This window comes from Cyprinodon tularosa, unplaced genomic scaffold, assembly GCF_016077235.1.
Source record: "Cyprinodon tularosa strain WSP-4 unplaced genomic scaffold, ASM1607723v1 ctg1121, whole genome shotgun sequence".
NCBI lineage: Eukaryota > Metazoa > Chordata > Actinopteri > Cyprinodontiformes > Cyprinodontidae > Cyprinodon > Cyprinodon tularosa.
The window spans coordinates 67,606-84,747 of NW_024037918.1; the positions used below are offsets into that span (position 1 = coordinate 67,606).

At 39.7% G+C, this 17,142-nt stretch overlaps 1 protein-coding gene across 3 annotated transcripts in view; it reads left to right on the forward strand.

Annotated features, from left to right (window-relative positions):
- The first annotated feature begins 504 nt into the window (after positions 1 to 504).
- Positions 505 to 17,142, forward strand: part of atr (ATR serine/threonine kinase) — a 34,081-nt gene continuing 17,443 nt past the window's right edge. The window contains exons 1-23 of one of the 3 annotated variants that reach the window (XM_038300720.1): positions 505 to 698; positions 853 to 944; positions 1,827 to 1,979; positions 2,075 to 2,964; positions 3,060 to 3,169; positions 3,861 to 4,037; positions 4,145 to 4,311; positions 4,449 to 4,601; positions 4,712 to 4,910; positions 5,010 to 5,266; positions 5,348 to 5,544; positions 5,646 to 5,746; positions 11,541 to 11,712; positions 11,941 to 12,096; positions 12,188 to 12,382; positions 12,669 to 12,764; positions 13,954 to 14,043; positions 14,250 to 14,345; positions 14,429 to 14,559; positions 14,642 to 14,785; positions 14,921 to 15,014; positions 15,101 to 15,226; positions 15,704 to 15,910. In XM_038300720.1, coding sequence (XP_038156648.1) covers positions 646 to 698; positions 853 to 944; positions 1,827 to 1,979; positions 2,075 to 2,964; positions 3,060 to 3,169; positions 3,861 to 4,037; positions 4,145 to 4,311; positions 4,449 to 4,601; positions 4,712 to 4,910; positions 5,010 to 5,266; positions 5,348 to 5,544; positions 5,646 to 5,746; positions 11,541 to 11,712; positions 11,941 to 12,096; positions 12,188 to 12,382; positions 12,669 to 12,764; positions 13,954 to 14,043; positions 14,250 to 14,345; positions 14,429 to 14,559; positions 14,642 to 14,785; positions 14,921 to 15,014; positions 15,101 to 15,226; positions 15,704 to 15,910 — 4,056 coding nt within the window. In that variant the 5' untranslated portion in view covers positions 505 to 645. The remainder of the gene's footprint in view (positions 699 to 852; positions 945 to 1,826; positions 1,980 to 2,074; positions 2,965 to 3,059; positions 3,170 to 3,860; positions 4,038 to 4,144; positions 4,312 to 4,448; positions 4,602 to 4,711; positions 4,911 to 5,009; positions 5,267 to 5,347; positions 5,545 to 5,645; positions 5,747 to 11,540; positions 11,713 to 11,940; positions 12,097 to 12,187; positions 12,383 to 12,668; positions 12,765 to 13,953; positions 14,044 to 14,249; positions 14,346 to 14,428; positions 14,560 to 14,641; positions 14,786 to 14,920; positions 15,015 to 15,100; positions 15,227 to 15,703; positions 15,911 to 17,142) is intronic. The other 2 variants (XM_038300722.1, XM_038300721.1) reach the window with 2 other exon arrangements.

A 17,142-nucleotide genomic window follows, 5' to 3' on the forward strand; every position in this document is an offset into this window, starting at 1 on the left:
ATAAGGATGACTTATTCTATTTTCATAGCAATGTAAAGAACAAAATAGATTGTTAAATAGAACAAAAATTCCTTTATTAAAAAAACAACAATACAACATGTGAATTGTGGGTGCAATTAATTTTAGGCCTTTCTTAAATATTTTTACATTGATAAAACAAATTTCAGTAAAAAAAAAAAACAGTGATTGTTTAAAATTCAATTAGTAATTGTGTGACTTTCTATGTTACTTGAAGAGAGACGAAACAATCTACAAAATACTACAACTACTTTCTGATTTTAGTTTCTCTGACTTTTTGTGTTTTTGTTTTCAACATTTTCTCTAATTTTACTCTTACTTAAGTAATTGGAAATTGTGTTTGATTATGCTATTGTTCTTTACGGTTTTCCAACTGTTATTTATGTTACTGGAGCCTGCATACACTTTTAACCCCTAAAAATAGGAATATAGGAAAATAGTTCTCGGAGTTCGAACTTGAGTATATTGAGCCTCGGTGGATACCGTACCAAATAAAAAACGACGTCATTGTGGAGCGAAAGTTTTCGAAACTCGTGGTACGATGGGGAGCCACTTTAAAATTATTTAACTCATAAAAATGTGTATATTTTTCTTTTAAACACTGCGGTAGGAAGTGGAAGCTTAAACATGGAGGGACTTGAAATGTCTGCAATGATTCCCGCTCTTCAGGAGCTAGCTAGGTGGGTAAAACAGGCAAAAAGCTAATCTGCTAACAGCTTTTTAACAGAAACACATCGATTGTTGCTGTGTTGTTTTACATTTATTCACTACCTGAAGTTTATCCCGCTGCTGAATGACCCTGTTAGAAAGGGTTAACACTGTTTATTTTCACAGCGCCAGTGCTGCTGAGTATGACTTAGCGGTGCAGAAACCCCGACAGATCCTCTGCCAGTTCATTGACAGGATACTGACAGATGTAGACGTTGGTAAGTCAACAGATCACATAGAAATACAGCTTTAGATCAGAACCAGGTCCAAATTCAAATATTAACAATTAAGATGCCAGTTCTGCGCACAGTTTTTAGTGACATTAAGTGAAAAGTGTGGGATCTGTTAGGTTTAAATCAGTGCAAAAAAAAAAAGTTGTTTGTATTTCCAAACGTTTTTCTTTCCATCTCTGATATCAATGTATGAAATGACCTATAATAAAATGATTCAACCATCCAATAAAATATATGCAGTCATAGAACTCCCTCAATTGTATAAATGTTGTATACATCCATACATATGTTGTCTTGGTTTCTTTGCAAGATTTTAATTAAGTTATCTAAAACTGGACAGTTTATTTGATGTTTTTATGCAAGCAATCAGTTATGAAATAACTGGTTCTCTAAAAAAAAAAAAAAAAATTCTATTTTCTTTTTAACCAAAATTGATACCCTAGGCTAAATCCTATAAAAACACACTTAGGCAGGAATCCGTGTTTTACCAGATAATATGGATGATGAAGTAACCAACAGTAACCAACTCATACTATATTAGCACAGGTTTGAAAAAAAGCAAAGGACAATCCAAAGTTACTGACTTTGGTAAAGAGGTAAAGGCCTCTGAGAGCTTTTTTGGTAAAATGGGCTTAAGTCTGATCCTCAGTTTAAAATAATATTGTTTAACAAAATCACTGTTAATTGATTAAGTAGTCTGGGAATTAAATCTGGAATCAGGATTTAAAAGGTTTTTTGATAGTTATTGCCCCAAATTTTAATTTTTTAAATTAATCTAAAAAATATATAAAAAAATAAAGTAATATTTCTTATTTGGAAATATTACAGAAACTATTATTATTATTATTTTTTAATTTTTTTTTGCAGTTGCTATAGGTCTGAACAAAAAGTCCAGTTCAGAGCCAGCTTGTGTGATGCTTCTGGATTTTGTGCAACATATAATCAAATCCTCGTCTCTGATGTTTGCTAATCCTGCCTGTCAGCCTGCTGAGTATCCGGACACCATACAGAGCTGCATTGGTAAAAAAATAAATAAATAAATAAAATACTTGTTGATGGTAATTCTTTTAAGATCACTTACTAATCCATTGTTTTCTCTCTCTTCCCACCTTCAGACTTTAGTAAGTGGGTAGCAGTACGTTTACTTCGTGTGGCAGCAGCTCCAGGCTGTGGCGTGATCCATGGGAGGGTCTCTGCTGTGCTTTGCTCTTTACTTCACTCTTTCAGGGTCAGAGTGCCCTTCATCTTCAGCTGCCTCATTCAGGAATTCATTTTAATGGCCCAAGACCTCAGCAACATACTATTTGCTCATATAGCAACACTATCGGGACCAGGACATGACCTGGGCATTTACACCCAGAACCAGTGGCCTGTAAAGCTCGGACGTTTCCTCTTCTCTGCCTCCTCTGCCTCCTACCTTACCCAGACTCCACTTGTACTGTCATCTCCGGCTGCCTTAGAGTCACTGACCACTGTCACTGTTGGTATCATAACCGACTCTCTGCGGGGAGTTGTTTCCTGTCGGGATTTGAGTGTGACCCTGGAGACAGCCTGCTCCATCTTGGCAAACGGGAACACCAAACTGAGGAAGATTTCTATGGTGATGATAAGAAAACTGGTGGAGCTAAGAAAATTTGACCACATCCAGAACTACAATTTCTTCCCAGCCTATTTTCACCTTCTCAAAACACACAACAGCTCAGATGAGAAGGAACCCTATGAAGGGGAGCTCCTCAAGCTCACCCGCTGCTTGTTTCAGTCATCCTACATTTCTCCCTCGGATTTTGAGTCCGTCTACCTCTCGCAGATGTTTGAGTGTGTCTGCGCTCTCGGAGGAGCAGGCATTAGGTTTGGATCAGAGCTTACTGAATCGCTCTGCGTGCTCTTCTGCTTTTCCCTGTCTTTTGGCCCGAGTTATGAAGGTGCTGCAGTGCTACGGAGGCAGCAGGTGGTGGGCGTCTGCAGGACGCTGGCGTCAACCATTGGGACAGAAAATCAAGCTGAAGTAGGAACCTTTTTTTTTCTTTTACATCCTTTCTACAATGTAACCATTTTTGTCACATTTGCATGGCTTTCCTTTCTAAATCTGATGTTTTTCAGTGTGCAGAAGGCTTCCTAAGAGTTGCTCTGAAGGCTGATAAAGCTACTGTGATGCAGAAGACGGGAGATGGAGAGTCTCCTGCCAAGAGATCATGCAAATCTGGCATCAGGTCAGTCATAAAAACAACAAAAATAACATCCATATTAGGAACAAAAACATCTAATGTCTGATTTAGATTTAGATCTCCGCCCACCACAATACAGTTGGAAAACTGAAATCAGACCAAAGCAACATGAATCTCAGGTGGCTTGATAGTCGTGATTGTTTAAATGTATGGAAATATCTTGGAAAAGTGGAGTTAAGATGAAAGGGTCAAAATTTTCTCTAAGGCATTTATAAGCCTGTTTCTCTCGTGTCGTATCTGTGGAGACACTGCTTCCTTCAGTGAAGATCTCTAGGTTTGCTGATTTTATCCATAAACTTCGATAACATTCAGCATAAGTGTCTGGGATTTCATTTTTATTCAAAGTTGTGGGAAATGTATATTAGGACACTAATAAAAAAGATTATTAAATTAAAAGCTGGAGATAATCAGCAAGTGATATAGTTTTAGCATCCTGTTTTAGCACCTTGTATTCTGATTTATTTCAGCTCCGTTTCTTGTTAAGGTCCCTGCCAAGGACACATACATTATGAGTTTCTCTGTCATGGTGTGAATGCTTTATAACAGGGGGCCTGCACCTATACAAATATATATTAGTATCTCTTATAATGATATTATAATGATTGAATTGTGTTTTGTTTGTATCTCAGTACAGCAGGCAGTTAACCAATGATATCTTTTGTGTCTCTGTGTTAAGCGAGTTGGACATGCGGGTTCAAAGTGAGGTTTGGGCCTCATTGAACCGGCGCCTTGAAGAGCTCCTGGCTCTTTTGAACTCTGACTCAGCAGAACCAGAGAGCCAGCAGACGGTGTCAGCCCTACGGGGCGTGGCCCTCGTCCTCCATCTGGCAGCCTTTTGCTCCTCGCCTGTAAGGTACAGCATCTTCCTTCTGACAGACTCAGAATCTACTTTGCTGGCTTGTTTTTGAGGAGATGAGCAGAATGAAATGTTGTGGCTCATTTTTAAAATTTCTTGGCCAGCAGTTCCTGTCCTCTGGTCTGGGTGTCCACTGAGACTATGAGCCGAGTGCTGAGGAGCTGTAAGTCCTTGTTAGAAGGAGCGTCTCGACCCGTCTCTGATCAGGACTACTTTAGATCTGCTTTTCAATCCACCATCAGGGTTCTTGACTCCATTCTCTACCCGACATGTAAGATATCTTGAAGGCTGTTGTTTGTTTCCTGACAAAAACAAACTCACTGCTGGTTTTCTGTCGTATAATCTCTGCTTTTAGTGGCCTCTTTTATTCTAACAGAGTACTGGTGATATGTTATCTTACATGTTTAGTGAGCCGCCAGATTGAAGATGGGGTACAGCGGCTTGTCTGTGCTCTGCTGTCTCTTCCTTGGGTTTGTGAAAACAAGTCAGTCTCAGCCTTTAAGAGTTCAGGGTTCCCCTCCTGGCTGCCCGCCTTGGCTCAGAGACTCAGCTTCTGTTATTGTATGTAATCCCATCACATTCCAAAGTGTCTCTGCTTCAACATATAATTAGATGAGTAGCAGAAAGAACTTGACTGTGATATTTTTACCCAATCCTACCTGTGGTTTCAGCACATGAAGTCCAGGCAGATTGTGTGTCGTTGCTGGCCTTTCTGCCTCAGGGTGTGTTTGAAAACTGGCGCGTCTGTGTCTTCACCAACGCACTGCGGAGTCAGGATGAGGCGGTGAGAGCCACAGCTGTCAGAGTCTCTCCCATCCTGCTTCATCATCTGGGATCCAGATACCGTGACATCATCAGCACCATTCTGCTGTGAGTAAACTTTCCGCCTTCTCATCTGAAAACAGGAGCTCCTTGCTATCATGTTTTTGTGCTGACTTTCTGCTTTTCGCTGTGTTTTTTTTTTTTTAGGTCTCTGCTGGAGGACAAGTCAGAGCAGGTAAAGGTGGAGCTCGCCAGGATTGTTGGGCAGCTGAGCTGCATCCAGTCGGAGCTCTCCAAGCTTAGCGACTCTGACATAGAACCCATGCCTCTTCCTAAAGTCCTCTGCCTTCGCTGGAGTCTTGTAACAGATCATGCTGGGAATAAAACGCCATCCCTCAAAGCATCTGTGGTTAAACCGTTTCTAACTTTACTCAGACCACAAGCTGCAAACTCTTTTAAACTAGGTACTCTAGATGTTCACTTTTTAAAGCTGGAGGAGATGCTACATCGATATCTAAAACTCTCCCATCTTATTCGTATCACAGCATTTCTAGAGGCTCTACCTCACCTCTGCCAGCATGTGAGCCTACTGGGCGCAGACAGCGACTCCCGGGCTGTTCTCTGTTCCCTGCTTGGCCTCATCGAGGACTCCGATGCTGGGGTTAGAACAAGTTTTAGCCAATCAGTCCGATTTCTGCTGACAGAATCCACGAAACACTCAGAGCAGGGAACTCTAAATGAGGTAAGACAAGTCAGAGATGTTCTGCGTATTGTTTTGAACGATTGGTTGTGTAACACGTTGATGGAGATGCTGAGGATGTTGGTTTCTTGTTGCTGCCTCAGCTCCTTGTTGCACGTCTAAAGGAGGCATTCAGCAACGCTAAAGTCAGAAGAGATGACGACCTTCGAAACACCCTCATCCTCACCACGGGAGAGATCGGGAGGTAGGAACACTCTTCTTTTATTTCAGCACTATAAGGTGTTTAGATGACTGTAGATGTTGGACTATATATTTAGCATAACTACAACATCCTCCAAATGATTTAAACTCCTGGAAAAGATGTGCAGATAAACCTTAGAACCAATTATTAGTTATGATGTCTTTGTTGACCACAAGATGTCCCTCTCTGCTTTCTAAAAGCATACACACTAAAATATTTCACCCAAAGTTTATGACTTATGTAGGGCTGCAACAACGAATCGATAAAATCGATAAAAATCGACTTTTAAAAGCGTTGGCAACGAATTTCATCATCGATTAGTTGTGTCGCGCGATTATTGCGTCATCCGCCGCGCCGTCATCACTGCCTCTTGACTGAAAGAGGAAGAAAAAAAAAAAGGCAGAGCGAGTCAGTGCCGCAGGTGCAGTGTTGCCAACTCAGCGACTTTTCAGACCCCTCCAGCGACTATTTTTCAAAAAAGCGTTCTAGCGACAAATCTGGCGACTTTTTTTCAGTGTCACTGGTGGCTTTTGGAGACTCTTACGTGAAAGCATGTATCGTTCCTACTCTGCCGTGGGGCGCCTCCCCCACCCCAACCGCGTTTTCCCGCAGGAGTCCCTCTCAGCGCTGCAGTCAGCCTCAGCGTCCAGACTGCAAATGAAGCGCGCATGCACCGGGATTGACGGCGCAAATTGATCAATTCAATTCAATTCAATTCAGTTTATTTATATAGCGCCAAATTCACAACACATGTCATCTCAAGGCACTTTACAGTTCAACCAGATCATACAGTCAAATTGATACAAAGTTTTCTATCTAAGGAAAACCAGTTGATTGCATTGACTCATTAACTCAAATACAATCCCCCACACTAAGCATGCTTGTAGCGACAGTGGAGAGGAAAAACTCCCTTTTAACAGGAAGAAACCTCCAGCAGAACCAGGCTCAGTGTGAGCGGCCATCTGCCGAGGCCGACTGGGGTTCAAGGAGACAGAAGCAGAGATACAAGAAGCAGCTGTAAAAGGCGGCCCCGTCCAGGAAACACACAGCCAGGCAGACGAGCTCCAAGGCAGCTCCCATGCCAGAGGACGAAGAGAGCACATCCACTCAGTCACGGTCAGAGAAACAGGACCACACTGGAAAACCGGCCGATCTCCAACATCTATAAACAAGGGTGTTGATGGAAGCAGCACAGCTGATGTTTCTTTCCAGGATGACGTCACAGCCAAACAGGAACAGACGAGGCAAAGCTACTCTGAGGAAAAGCAGAGAGAGCAGAAGGTTAGAGATTGAACTAACAGATTCTGCAGAATAGGAGAACAGAGAGAGAATGAAGCAGAATGATGAAATGGGGGTCCCTATGTCCTCCAAAAGTCTAAGCCTATAGCAGCATAACTATAGAGATAGCTCAGGATAACCTGAGCCACCCTAACTATAAGCTTTATCAAAAAGGAAAGTTTTAAGCCTAGCCTTAAAAGTAGACAGGGTGTCTGCCTCACGGACTAAAACTGGTAGTTGGTTCCACAGGAGAGGAGCCTGATAACTAAAAGATCTGCCTCCCATTCTACTTTTAGAAATTCTAGGAACCACTAGTAAACCTGCAGATTGAGAGCGAAGTGCTCTGTTAGGAACATAAGGAACAATCAGATCTCTGATATAAGATGGAGCTTGGCCATTTAAGGCTTTATATGTGAGAAGGAGGATTTTAAATTCTATTCTTGATTTAACAGGAAGCCAATGAAGAGAAGCCAGGATAGGCGAGATATGATCTCTCTTTTTAATTTTCATTAGAACTCTGGCTGCAGCATTTTGGATCAGCTGAAGGCTTTTAACTACAGTTTGTGGACTTCCTGATAGTAAAGAATTACAATAGTCCAGCCTTGAAGTAACAAATGCATGGACTAGTTTCTCAGCATCACCCCTGGACAGGATATTTCTAATCACAATAATTAAAATAGCCTGCGCTTTGTAAAGCGAAAAAAGTGATAACATGCAACTTTTTTCAAAAGAAATTAACATGGCACGGAACCACCATGTTTGTTTGGTTTTAAAGTGGGGAAACGTAACGTTAGTTTCTCAGGTAGCTCATCTGATGCTTTCCTTACATTGTTAGTAGGTTACAGACAGGGATAAGGTTGGCTACTTATTTTACCTTTAATTTCATTTGAATTAGCTTAAGCAGCGTTTATATTTTCTTTATAAATAAATTAACTTGCAAATTATGAGGGCAAGGCTTTTAAAGTTTAAATCTTCTGGCAAAGTTAAAGTAAAGAAGATCCTGCAATTTATGGAAGTAAAGCAGAATAAAATCCAGCAAGATCAGTAATATGTCAATTAATTATCTGCCACATTCCCATGTAAATATCTGTCTTTGGAGGATGTGTTTTTTAGCACCCCTAGTTCTCTCATTTTTATTCCAAATACAATTTATAATTTGAATCACAGGGCTATTTTTATCTCTATGGTTCAGTATTTTCTCAAGCAGCAACTTTAACTGCTATACTTTCCTGTCTTAAAAGGCAGAACTCTTCTAGTCTAAAAAAACTAATTTGTTGAAATGGGGGGGCCTATTGTTTGAACCCCTTAGGGGCTTTTAAAAACAAAAATGTCTTTTTTTGCGCTTTATGAAACAAAGTACCCTATATTTTGTGGATGTACAGCTACAGGTGCTGGTCATAAAATTAGAATATCATGAAAAAGTAGATTGATTTCAGTAATTCCATTTAAAAAGTGAAACTTGTATATTATATTCATACATTACATACAAACTCATATATTTCAGATGTTTATTTTGTTTAATTTTGATGATTACAAATGACAACAAATGAAAATCTCAAATTCATCATATCAGGAAATTAGAATATTGTGAAAAGGTTCAAAATTGATGGCCCCTGGTGCCACACTCTAATCAGCTAATTAACTCAAACCACCTGCAAAAGCCTTTAAATGGTCTTTCAGTCTAGTTCTATAGGCTACACAATCATGGGGAAGACTGCTGACTTGACAGTTGTCCAAAAGACGACCATCGACACCTTGCACAAGGAGGGCAAGACACAAAAGGTCATCGCTAAAGAGGCTGGCTGTTCACAGAGCTCAGTGTCCAAGCACATTAATAGAGAGGCGAAGGGAAGAAAAAGATGTGGTCGAAAAAAGTGTACAAGCAAGAGAGATAACCGCACCCTGGAGAGGATTGTGAAACAAAACCCATTCAAAAATGTGGGGGAGATTCACAAAGAGTGGACTGCAGCTGGAGTGAGTGCTTCAAGAACCACCACACACAGACGTATGAAAGACATGGGTTTCTGCTGTCGCATTCCTTGTGTCAAGCCACTCTTGAACCACAGACAGCGTCAGAAGCGTCTTGCCTGGGCTAAAGAGAAACAGGACTGGACTGCTGGTGAGTGGTCCAAAGTCATGTTCTCTGATGAAAGTAAATTTTGCATTTCCTTTGGAAATCAAGGTCCCAGAGTCTGGAGGAAAAGAAGAGAGGCACTTCATCCACGTTGCTTGAAGTCCAGTGTAAAGTTTCCACAGTCAGTGATGGTTTGGGGTGCCATGTCATCTGCTGGTGTTGGTCCATTGTGTTTTTTGAGGTCCAGGGTCAACGCAGCCACATACCAGGAAGTTTTAGAGCACTTCATGCTTCCTGCAGCTGACCAACTTTTTGGAGATGCAGATTTCATTTTCCAACAGGACTTGGCACCTGCACACAGTGCCAAAGCTACCAGTACCTGGTTGAAGGACCATGGTATCCCTGTTCTTAATTGGCCAGCAAACTCTCCTGACCTTAACCCCATAGAAAATCTATGGGGTATTGTGAAGAAGAAGATGCAATACACCAGACCCAACAATTCAGAAGAGCTAAAAGCCACTATTAGAGCAACCTGGGCTATCATAACACCTGAGCAGTGCCACAGACTGATCGACTCCATGCCACGCCGCATTGCTGCAGTAATATAGGCCAAAGGAGGCCCAACTAAATACTGAGTGCTGTACATGCTCATACTTTTCATGTTCATACTTTTCAGTTGGCCAACATTTCTATAAATCCTTTGTTTTTATTGGTCTTCAGTAATATTCTAATTTTCTGATATGATGAATTTGAGATTTTCATTTGTTGTCATTTGTAATCATCAAAATTAAACAAAATAAACATCTGAAATATATGAGTTTGTATGTAATGTATGAATATAATATACAAGTTTCACTTTTTAAATTGAATTACTGAAATCAATCTACTTTTTCATGATATTCTAATTTTATGACCAGCACCTGTACATTTCTCATGTAAGTTTGCGTAGTTTTAACACAAACATTTATTTTTCATATTGCACCAGTACAGTTAACGAGCAACCTGTACTTGTGTGCTTGTTTGTTCTGTCTAAAATGTTTATTTTGGAATAAAGAGGTTAATATAAAAAATATTTTTTGTCCGATTCATCGATTAATCGAAAAAATAATCGTCCGATTCATCGATTTTTAAAATAATCGTTAGTTGCAGCCCTAGACTTATGTATTTTTATTGCTTATCTGATTCCCATTTATTTATCTTTTATATAATTTAACACAAACCTATTAAATACATCTTACATGATGCATATTTATTAGTTTATATACCTTATTTATTGCGAAAAAGAATTTAAATCTAAGGTGTACATTTTTGTTGAATAAGCATTTATTTTCTTTAATTGATTACATCTATTTAAGAAAACACAACAGAAGTCTCTTATTTGACAATTATGTATTTTAAGTAAATAAGGTATATAAAACTGATAAATATGCATCATGTAAGGCTTATTTAATTTAGATTTTTGTTAAAATGATCTAAAAACAAAAAGTTAAATGGAAATGTATTTAATTAAATTACATAAATTTTACAATTAGGGTGAAATGTTTATGTTAGTGCAGGATTTAGTTTATGTTTAGCCCATCCTCCATCCTCCTTTTTCTGCATGATAAAAAAATTAACTTTGATCGTTTTCCAGTCTTGTTTGTGACTTTTTTCAAGTTTTTACAGATATGGGCAAGTTTAGATAGGAAATGATGATTAAAAAATATTAAACTTAGAGAACATAGATGTGCTGCACAGGTGCATAAATAATAAAAACGTTGATATGATTAATGTAAAGATCAATGCCTATCCTCACTTTGCTCTTCTGTGTTGAATAATAGCTGAGGCAAATGGCTGCCAGTCAGTTTGTATTCATACTGCTGTCGAACAGACCGTCACAAATGCCAAAACGTCAGGTCATAAAAACGTATATTAAGAAAAATATTAAACTAGAATTGATTAAAACACGTATACTTTTTAATAATGCAAGGTTTTTTTATATATAAATAAATGCATTTAGAATCAATGAAATTTCAATTCAGTTTATTTCTATAGCACCAATTCACAACACATGTCATCTCAAGGCACTTTACAGTTCACCAGATCATACAGTCAAATTGATTCAAAGTTTTCTATCTAAGGAAAACCACTGATTGCATCGACAAATTGACTCAGATGCAATCCCTCATACTAAGCATGCTTGTAGTGACAGTGGAGAGGAGAAACTCCCTTTTAACAGGAAGAAACCTCCAGCAGAACCAGGCTCATTGTGAGCGGCCATCTGCTGAGGCCGACTGGGGTTCAAGGAGACAGAAGCAGAGACACAAAAAGTAGCTGTAAAAGGTCAAAGGTCTATACTGTAGCCTTATGCTTCTGCACATAGAGATTAATTTATTGGACAGGCATTTTGCAGATGTTTGGGGGGTATTGCTGCAAATACTGTAAATTATTTCACTCATGTGTTAGAGCCAGCCAGGGAAGTTTGGTGTCCTTCTCCTTGCTGCGTCTGCTCCATTGCCTCCTGTCCAAGTCATCCAGCGTTTCTGTGGCCGCTTACACTCAGATCAGAGCGCTGGCAGATGCCAAAGGACTGAAGCTGCAGACCCTGTTCAGCCAGTACAAGAACCCCATTTGCCAGGTAGATGTTTTGCCAATCGATTAGTCTTTATCTCACATTAAAAATTGTTTATGATGTAACTTATAGCATAAGGACATTTATGAACAAAAATAGATGTGATTTTTTTTTTTTTTTTTTTTTAAACAACCTTCTTATACAGAGGAGTTATCGGGATAATAGTGCCTTATGTATTGTGGAGATGAGTAGAAAATATCTTTCTGAAAAGTTGTTTCTGGGTCATACCTTCAGTTTCTGGTGGAGTCGCTACATTCCCGCCATGCGTCTGCCCTACGGAGCACACCAGATCAAACCAGCGAATCTGCCAACCAGAGAGAGCTGGCTCTGGACATTCTGGCTCAGATCGCGCATGCTTTCGACTTCCCAGACCTCCATCGCTTCCTCACCGTGCGCTCAAACATAAGTTTTCTTTTTTTCTATCTGTATAAAATTAGCAAAACAATTTTCACACCATGTTCTTTTCCTATTGTGCATGCAGAAGACGCTCCAGGTGCTGCTGCCCTACCTGGCATCTAAGGCGAGCACCACGGGCTCTGCCCTCATACGTACTCTGGCCATTGAGCTGAAGGCAAACAGGAGAGAGATCCTCATTAACAATTTCAAGTACATCTTCAGTCATCTGGTTTGTTCATGCACCAAGGAGGAGCTGGAGAGAGCGTTTCACTACCTACAGGTTCTTATAAACATCTGTGTATCCTATAGAGTTCATATTATTAATCCTTGCTGTCCTAAATAAGTTATGTGTCTCAAAAGTAAAGTCTGTGGTCAAAGAGTCGCCAAACAGAAACCAGTTTTATGTGTGTTTAGATTAACCGAAAACTTTTCAAATGTTATCAAATAAAGATCTGAGCAGTGGAAATTTTGGTAAAGAAAATTATGTACTGGATGTTTCCTTTCTTCTTAATTACTATTGCAAAAAATTCAGGTTGTCATTTGTCATTTTTCCTCCTATCTCCAAGAGTGAGACTGAGATTGAGCTGGGTTCTCTACTAAGACAAGACTTCCAGGGTCTTCACAATGAGCTGCTGCTTCGCTTGGGAGAACATTACCAACAGGTGGGTTCAGACCAGTGTTAATTTCGTCAGCTTTTTTTATTTTAGTCTTAGTCTTAGTCACAATGACAAAAATCAGTTTTAGTCTTAGCCATATTTAGTCATTGTCTTCCCGATTTAGTTTTAGTCTTAGTCTAACACTGTGCAGAATAGAACTTCACACACTGATTCTCTTTTTAACATATATCACACCGTACACATTGAACCTTTTGTCGGTTGTTTCATCATATTCACAAAGTCTTCATCCTCAGTGGTCCTTACAGGCAGGCCAGAACGCCCAATCCACTTTGCCACTGAGTTCTCCAGGGCTTTCTGCTCTTTGGCGTCAGGGGTGGGTGTGCATCTCTGCAACAGGCTTCCCTCCCTTCTCCAACCTCTGATTTGACTGTGGTGTCACTGTGTCCGGTATCTAGTTGGGAGGAAGAAATTTAAACGATTAATATCCAGAGTATTAGTAGAACATCTTTCTTCTGTGACAGAGAGACAGACAGATACAGGCACAGGAAGGCACACACACGCACACAGCTTTATGCATGCGCGGGCACACACACTCCCGTTCCCGCTACTACAGGCTCACCTGTTCCTTACCTATGTCAGCTGTTGGCTCCTCGGATGTCGCTAGAGATTCGCTGTGTTCTTCCCTGCCATTTTGAAGCCGCAGACTCTTTTGCTGCGTCCTTCCTCCTGTGTTTTTCTTCGAGTTGTAAACGAAATGGCTCCATACATCCAGGCGTTGTTTAACAAACCGCACACCCGGTATCCGCAATGACTGCAAAGTTGAGCTCTGCTGCTACTGACTGAGTGCTCCGGGGCACTGAGGGACATGTAGAGACAAACGAGGCAACAACGCCTAATTTTGTATGAAGCTCAAGAAACACTAATTTTAAAAATTACAAATTCATTATAAACAATTACATTTCTTAATGTCCATTCGTCCATGGATCGTAAATTTCATCTGTCTTAGTCTCAATGATGGAAATAATTTTTTATTTTCGTCATATTTTTATTTTCTGGAAACAATTTTTGTTCGTTATCGTCTCGTCATTGTCACGAGAAAAAGGGGCGTTGAAAATTTTTCGTCATCGTCATGGCTGACGAAATTAACACTGGTTCAGACCCTACATCCATTCTTCTTCCCTAATGTTTATTTACTGATTAACTTTACAATTTTCCAACAATCTTCAATTAAAAGGTGTTCAACGGTTTGGCGATCTTGGCCTCCTTTGCATCCAACGATGATCCATACAAGGGTCCCAGAGACATCACCACCCCAGAGCACATGGTAGCCAACATTTTTTTCTTTACATTGATTGATTTTTAGATTTCATTTGGCAGATTTAATAGGCATGAGCCCTTTTGTAAGGTGTTTAGAAAAATCTCTGATTCCTTTGATACACTTTAGTCGGACGTTTGCTTTCAGATTATTAGAATGTGCAGATTTAAGGCCTTATGTGGCTAAAATATCTGTTTTTTTTTGCTTTGTTTTAGGCAGATTACCTGCAGCCCAAGCTGCTGGGGATTCTGGCTTTTTTCAACATGCAGCTGCTCAGCTCCAGCGCAGGAGAGAAGGATCGCAAAAAAATGGTGAGCCGTCCACAGCCGGTTGCAGCCTGGCGGTTCTACTTAACCCTTTTTCAGTCATTCCTGGTCCGCTCTACTGTATGCAGGCTTTGACGAGTGTGATAGCTCTTATGCGCTTGATGGGCTCTAAACACATCAGCTCCGTCAGAGTGAAAATGATGACGACGCTTCGCACTGGTCTCCGTTACAGAGAGGACTTCCCCCTGCTCTGCTGCCAGTCAGTACCTGTCACTCATTCTTGAAGTCAGCACCAGGATGAGTGCAGCCTAGACTTGTGAGCTTTTGTTTTGTTTTTTCAGGACGTGGGATTGTTTTGTGAGGAGCGTGGAGCTTTCTCACCTCGGCCCGCTCCTCAGTCATGTTATTGTTGCACTGCTTCCCTTGATCCCTCTGCAGCCTAAAGAAACTGCTGCCATCATTCGTTTCCTCATCCTTGACAACAGGTAACCCTAAAAAAGAAAGAAGTAATATTTCTTTTATTTCTAACAGACCTCTCAAAGTAGAAAAATTATAATTTGGAAATTAATGCTTTAGGTAAAGCGCTGCACAATCCTGACGCCTCTGTCCATTTTTAACAGGGAAGAAGTAAATGATTACCTTCATGAGATCTACTTTCTGCCCGAGCTCCCAGAACTAAAAGACATTCACACAGTTCTGCAGGATTACAAAAAGGTTTTGTATGAAGCATAATGAGATATTCTTAAAATGCATGAAGGAAGAAAAACCAAATAAACAGAATTTGCTTTGGTTCCGTTCAGCTGACTGCCAGCAGCAGCGACCTCGCCTCGGCTCTACAGCTGTCGATGAGAGCCGTTCAGCATGAGAACGTGGACGTGAGGATCCATGCTCTGACCAGCCTCAGGGACATGATGCACAACAAGCAGGTCCAGAAACAACAGAACATGACCACAGAAACAGCAGCTCAAACCAGATAATCCTTTCAAAATTTTTGGGATTTATACTCCATAGCAATCCTTGTCACTTGAGAGGTGGTGATAGGGTCCTGTAGGTGTATGACGCACTGCCGTCTTGATCAGAAATCCACATGGAATCCAGGAATAAGCTTTTGGTGTTTTAATCCTGTCCTGGTGGCTTATATAGTCACAACATATTGTAACATACATGATGTGACATACTGATTTAAATCATAAAGCAAACAGTTAACAAGAAATTGCTACCCCGTTCCCCTCTCTCCCCCGGAGTGCAGGTAAACGCAACCAATTAAGCAATCAGCTGTCACCACATGTGTCACCACATCAACTATGCCCACGTGATACATACACATGCACACCTATCATTATGGCTCCTACAATATGAATGCAGTAAAAGCAGAGGTAAAAACGTCCTGTTTTGTGTTGCAGGAGTGGCTTCTGCGGCAGGTTTGTGCCAGCGAGGCGGTGGAGCCTGTCATCTCCAGCCTGGTGTCAGTGCTGCTCAAAGGCTGCCAGGACTCATCCCCTGAGGCCAGGCTTCTCTGTGGGGAGTGTCTGGGCGAGCTGGGGGCCATAGACCCCGGACGTCTGGATCTGTCTCACGCACGCAACCACGGCGACCGTAATACCTTTGTGGCAAGTTAAACTTCAACTCTTAATATCTTTGTTACCGTGTTATGAAACCGTAGATGCAGGATCCTACGTTCTGTTTCGCTTCTATTCTAGCCACAGTTAATCTTGTCTTTAGCTTTCTACTTGAAATAATGTCTGACATTAAAATATTACTATGCATTTTGTTTTCATGAAAGAAGCATTTCACTAGGGCTGAAACTAAGGATTGTTTTGCTAAATTTGTTGATAATTTTTTTGATTAATAATCGGAAAAGAAAAGGTTCCTTAAGGAAGTTTTTTTACAGAATTAAACCAGGTGAAACCAAAACAGTTGAGGAATTCTGGATAGAGCATATTGATGGACAAAACCGTTTTTTAAAATCTTAAATACAAAATATTTATATATATATATATATATATATATATATATATATATATATATATATATATATATATATAAATATATATATAAATTTTTTTTTTTTTTTTTTTTTTTTTTACAATTTTGATATAATTACTGCTCTAAGTGGGTCATTCTGTCAGCTAAAAGCCTGTTTTAGAGTCTCTATACTCCAGTTAACATTTCATCAATTACTAAATTAGTTGACGATTATTTCAATAATCGATTAATCACAATAAATCCGATTTCTTAATGTAAAACATCTATATGTGTGAATTATTTCTTCCTGATAAAGTAGAGTTTGTCCACAGTATCGATGCTCAGACGCTGAATCAAGATTATATACCAATTTGACTTGACTTGGTATCAATTCTAAATACAAGTGTTATTTGCATATTATTGCTGTTGTTATTTTTAGATCTCTAGACTATTTCCACATTAAAAGAATAATACGTCAAATAACCTAAAAATATTGTCAAATTGTGTTATAACTGGATTATTTATTTCCAATTTATTTGTACACTTATTTAACTAATATCATCTGATTCTGTTGAGATTGATAAAGGCATGTTTGTAATGTTAATAAATATGGTTTAATGCATTTAATTATTTAGCATTTTTTTATACCCATGGTATCAAAAGTGGTATCCAGGATCAAATATTTTCCTGAGAATCAAAATTGAATTTGAAATCTTAGTTTCGTGACAACCCTATGAGAGAGGTTAAAAGCTAAAAATGCTAAAGCAGTTCTTTAGCCTTCTTATCATCCACTGAAGCTCTTACTCTTGTAACTGAAATTAAATGCAGATATGCCGTAAAGCAACAGTGTTTTTTCTTTTAAATACTTTTTTAATCC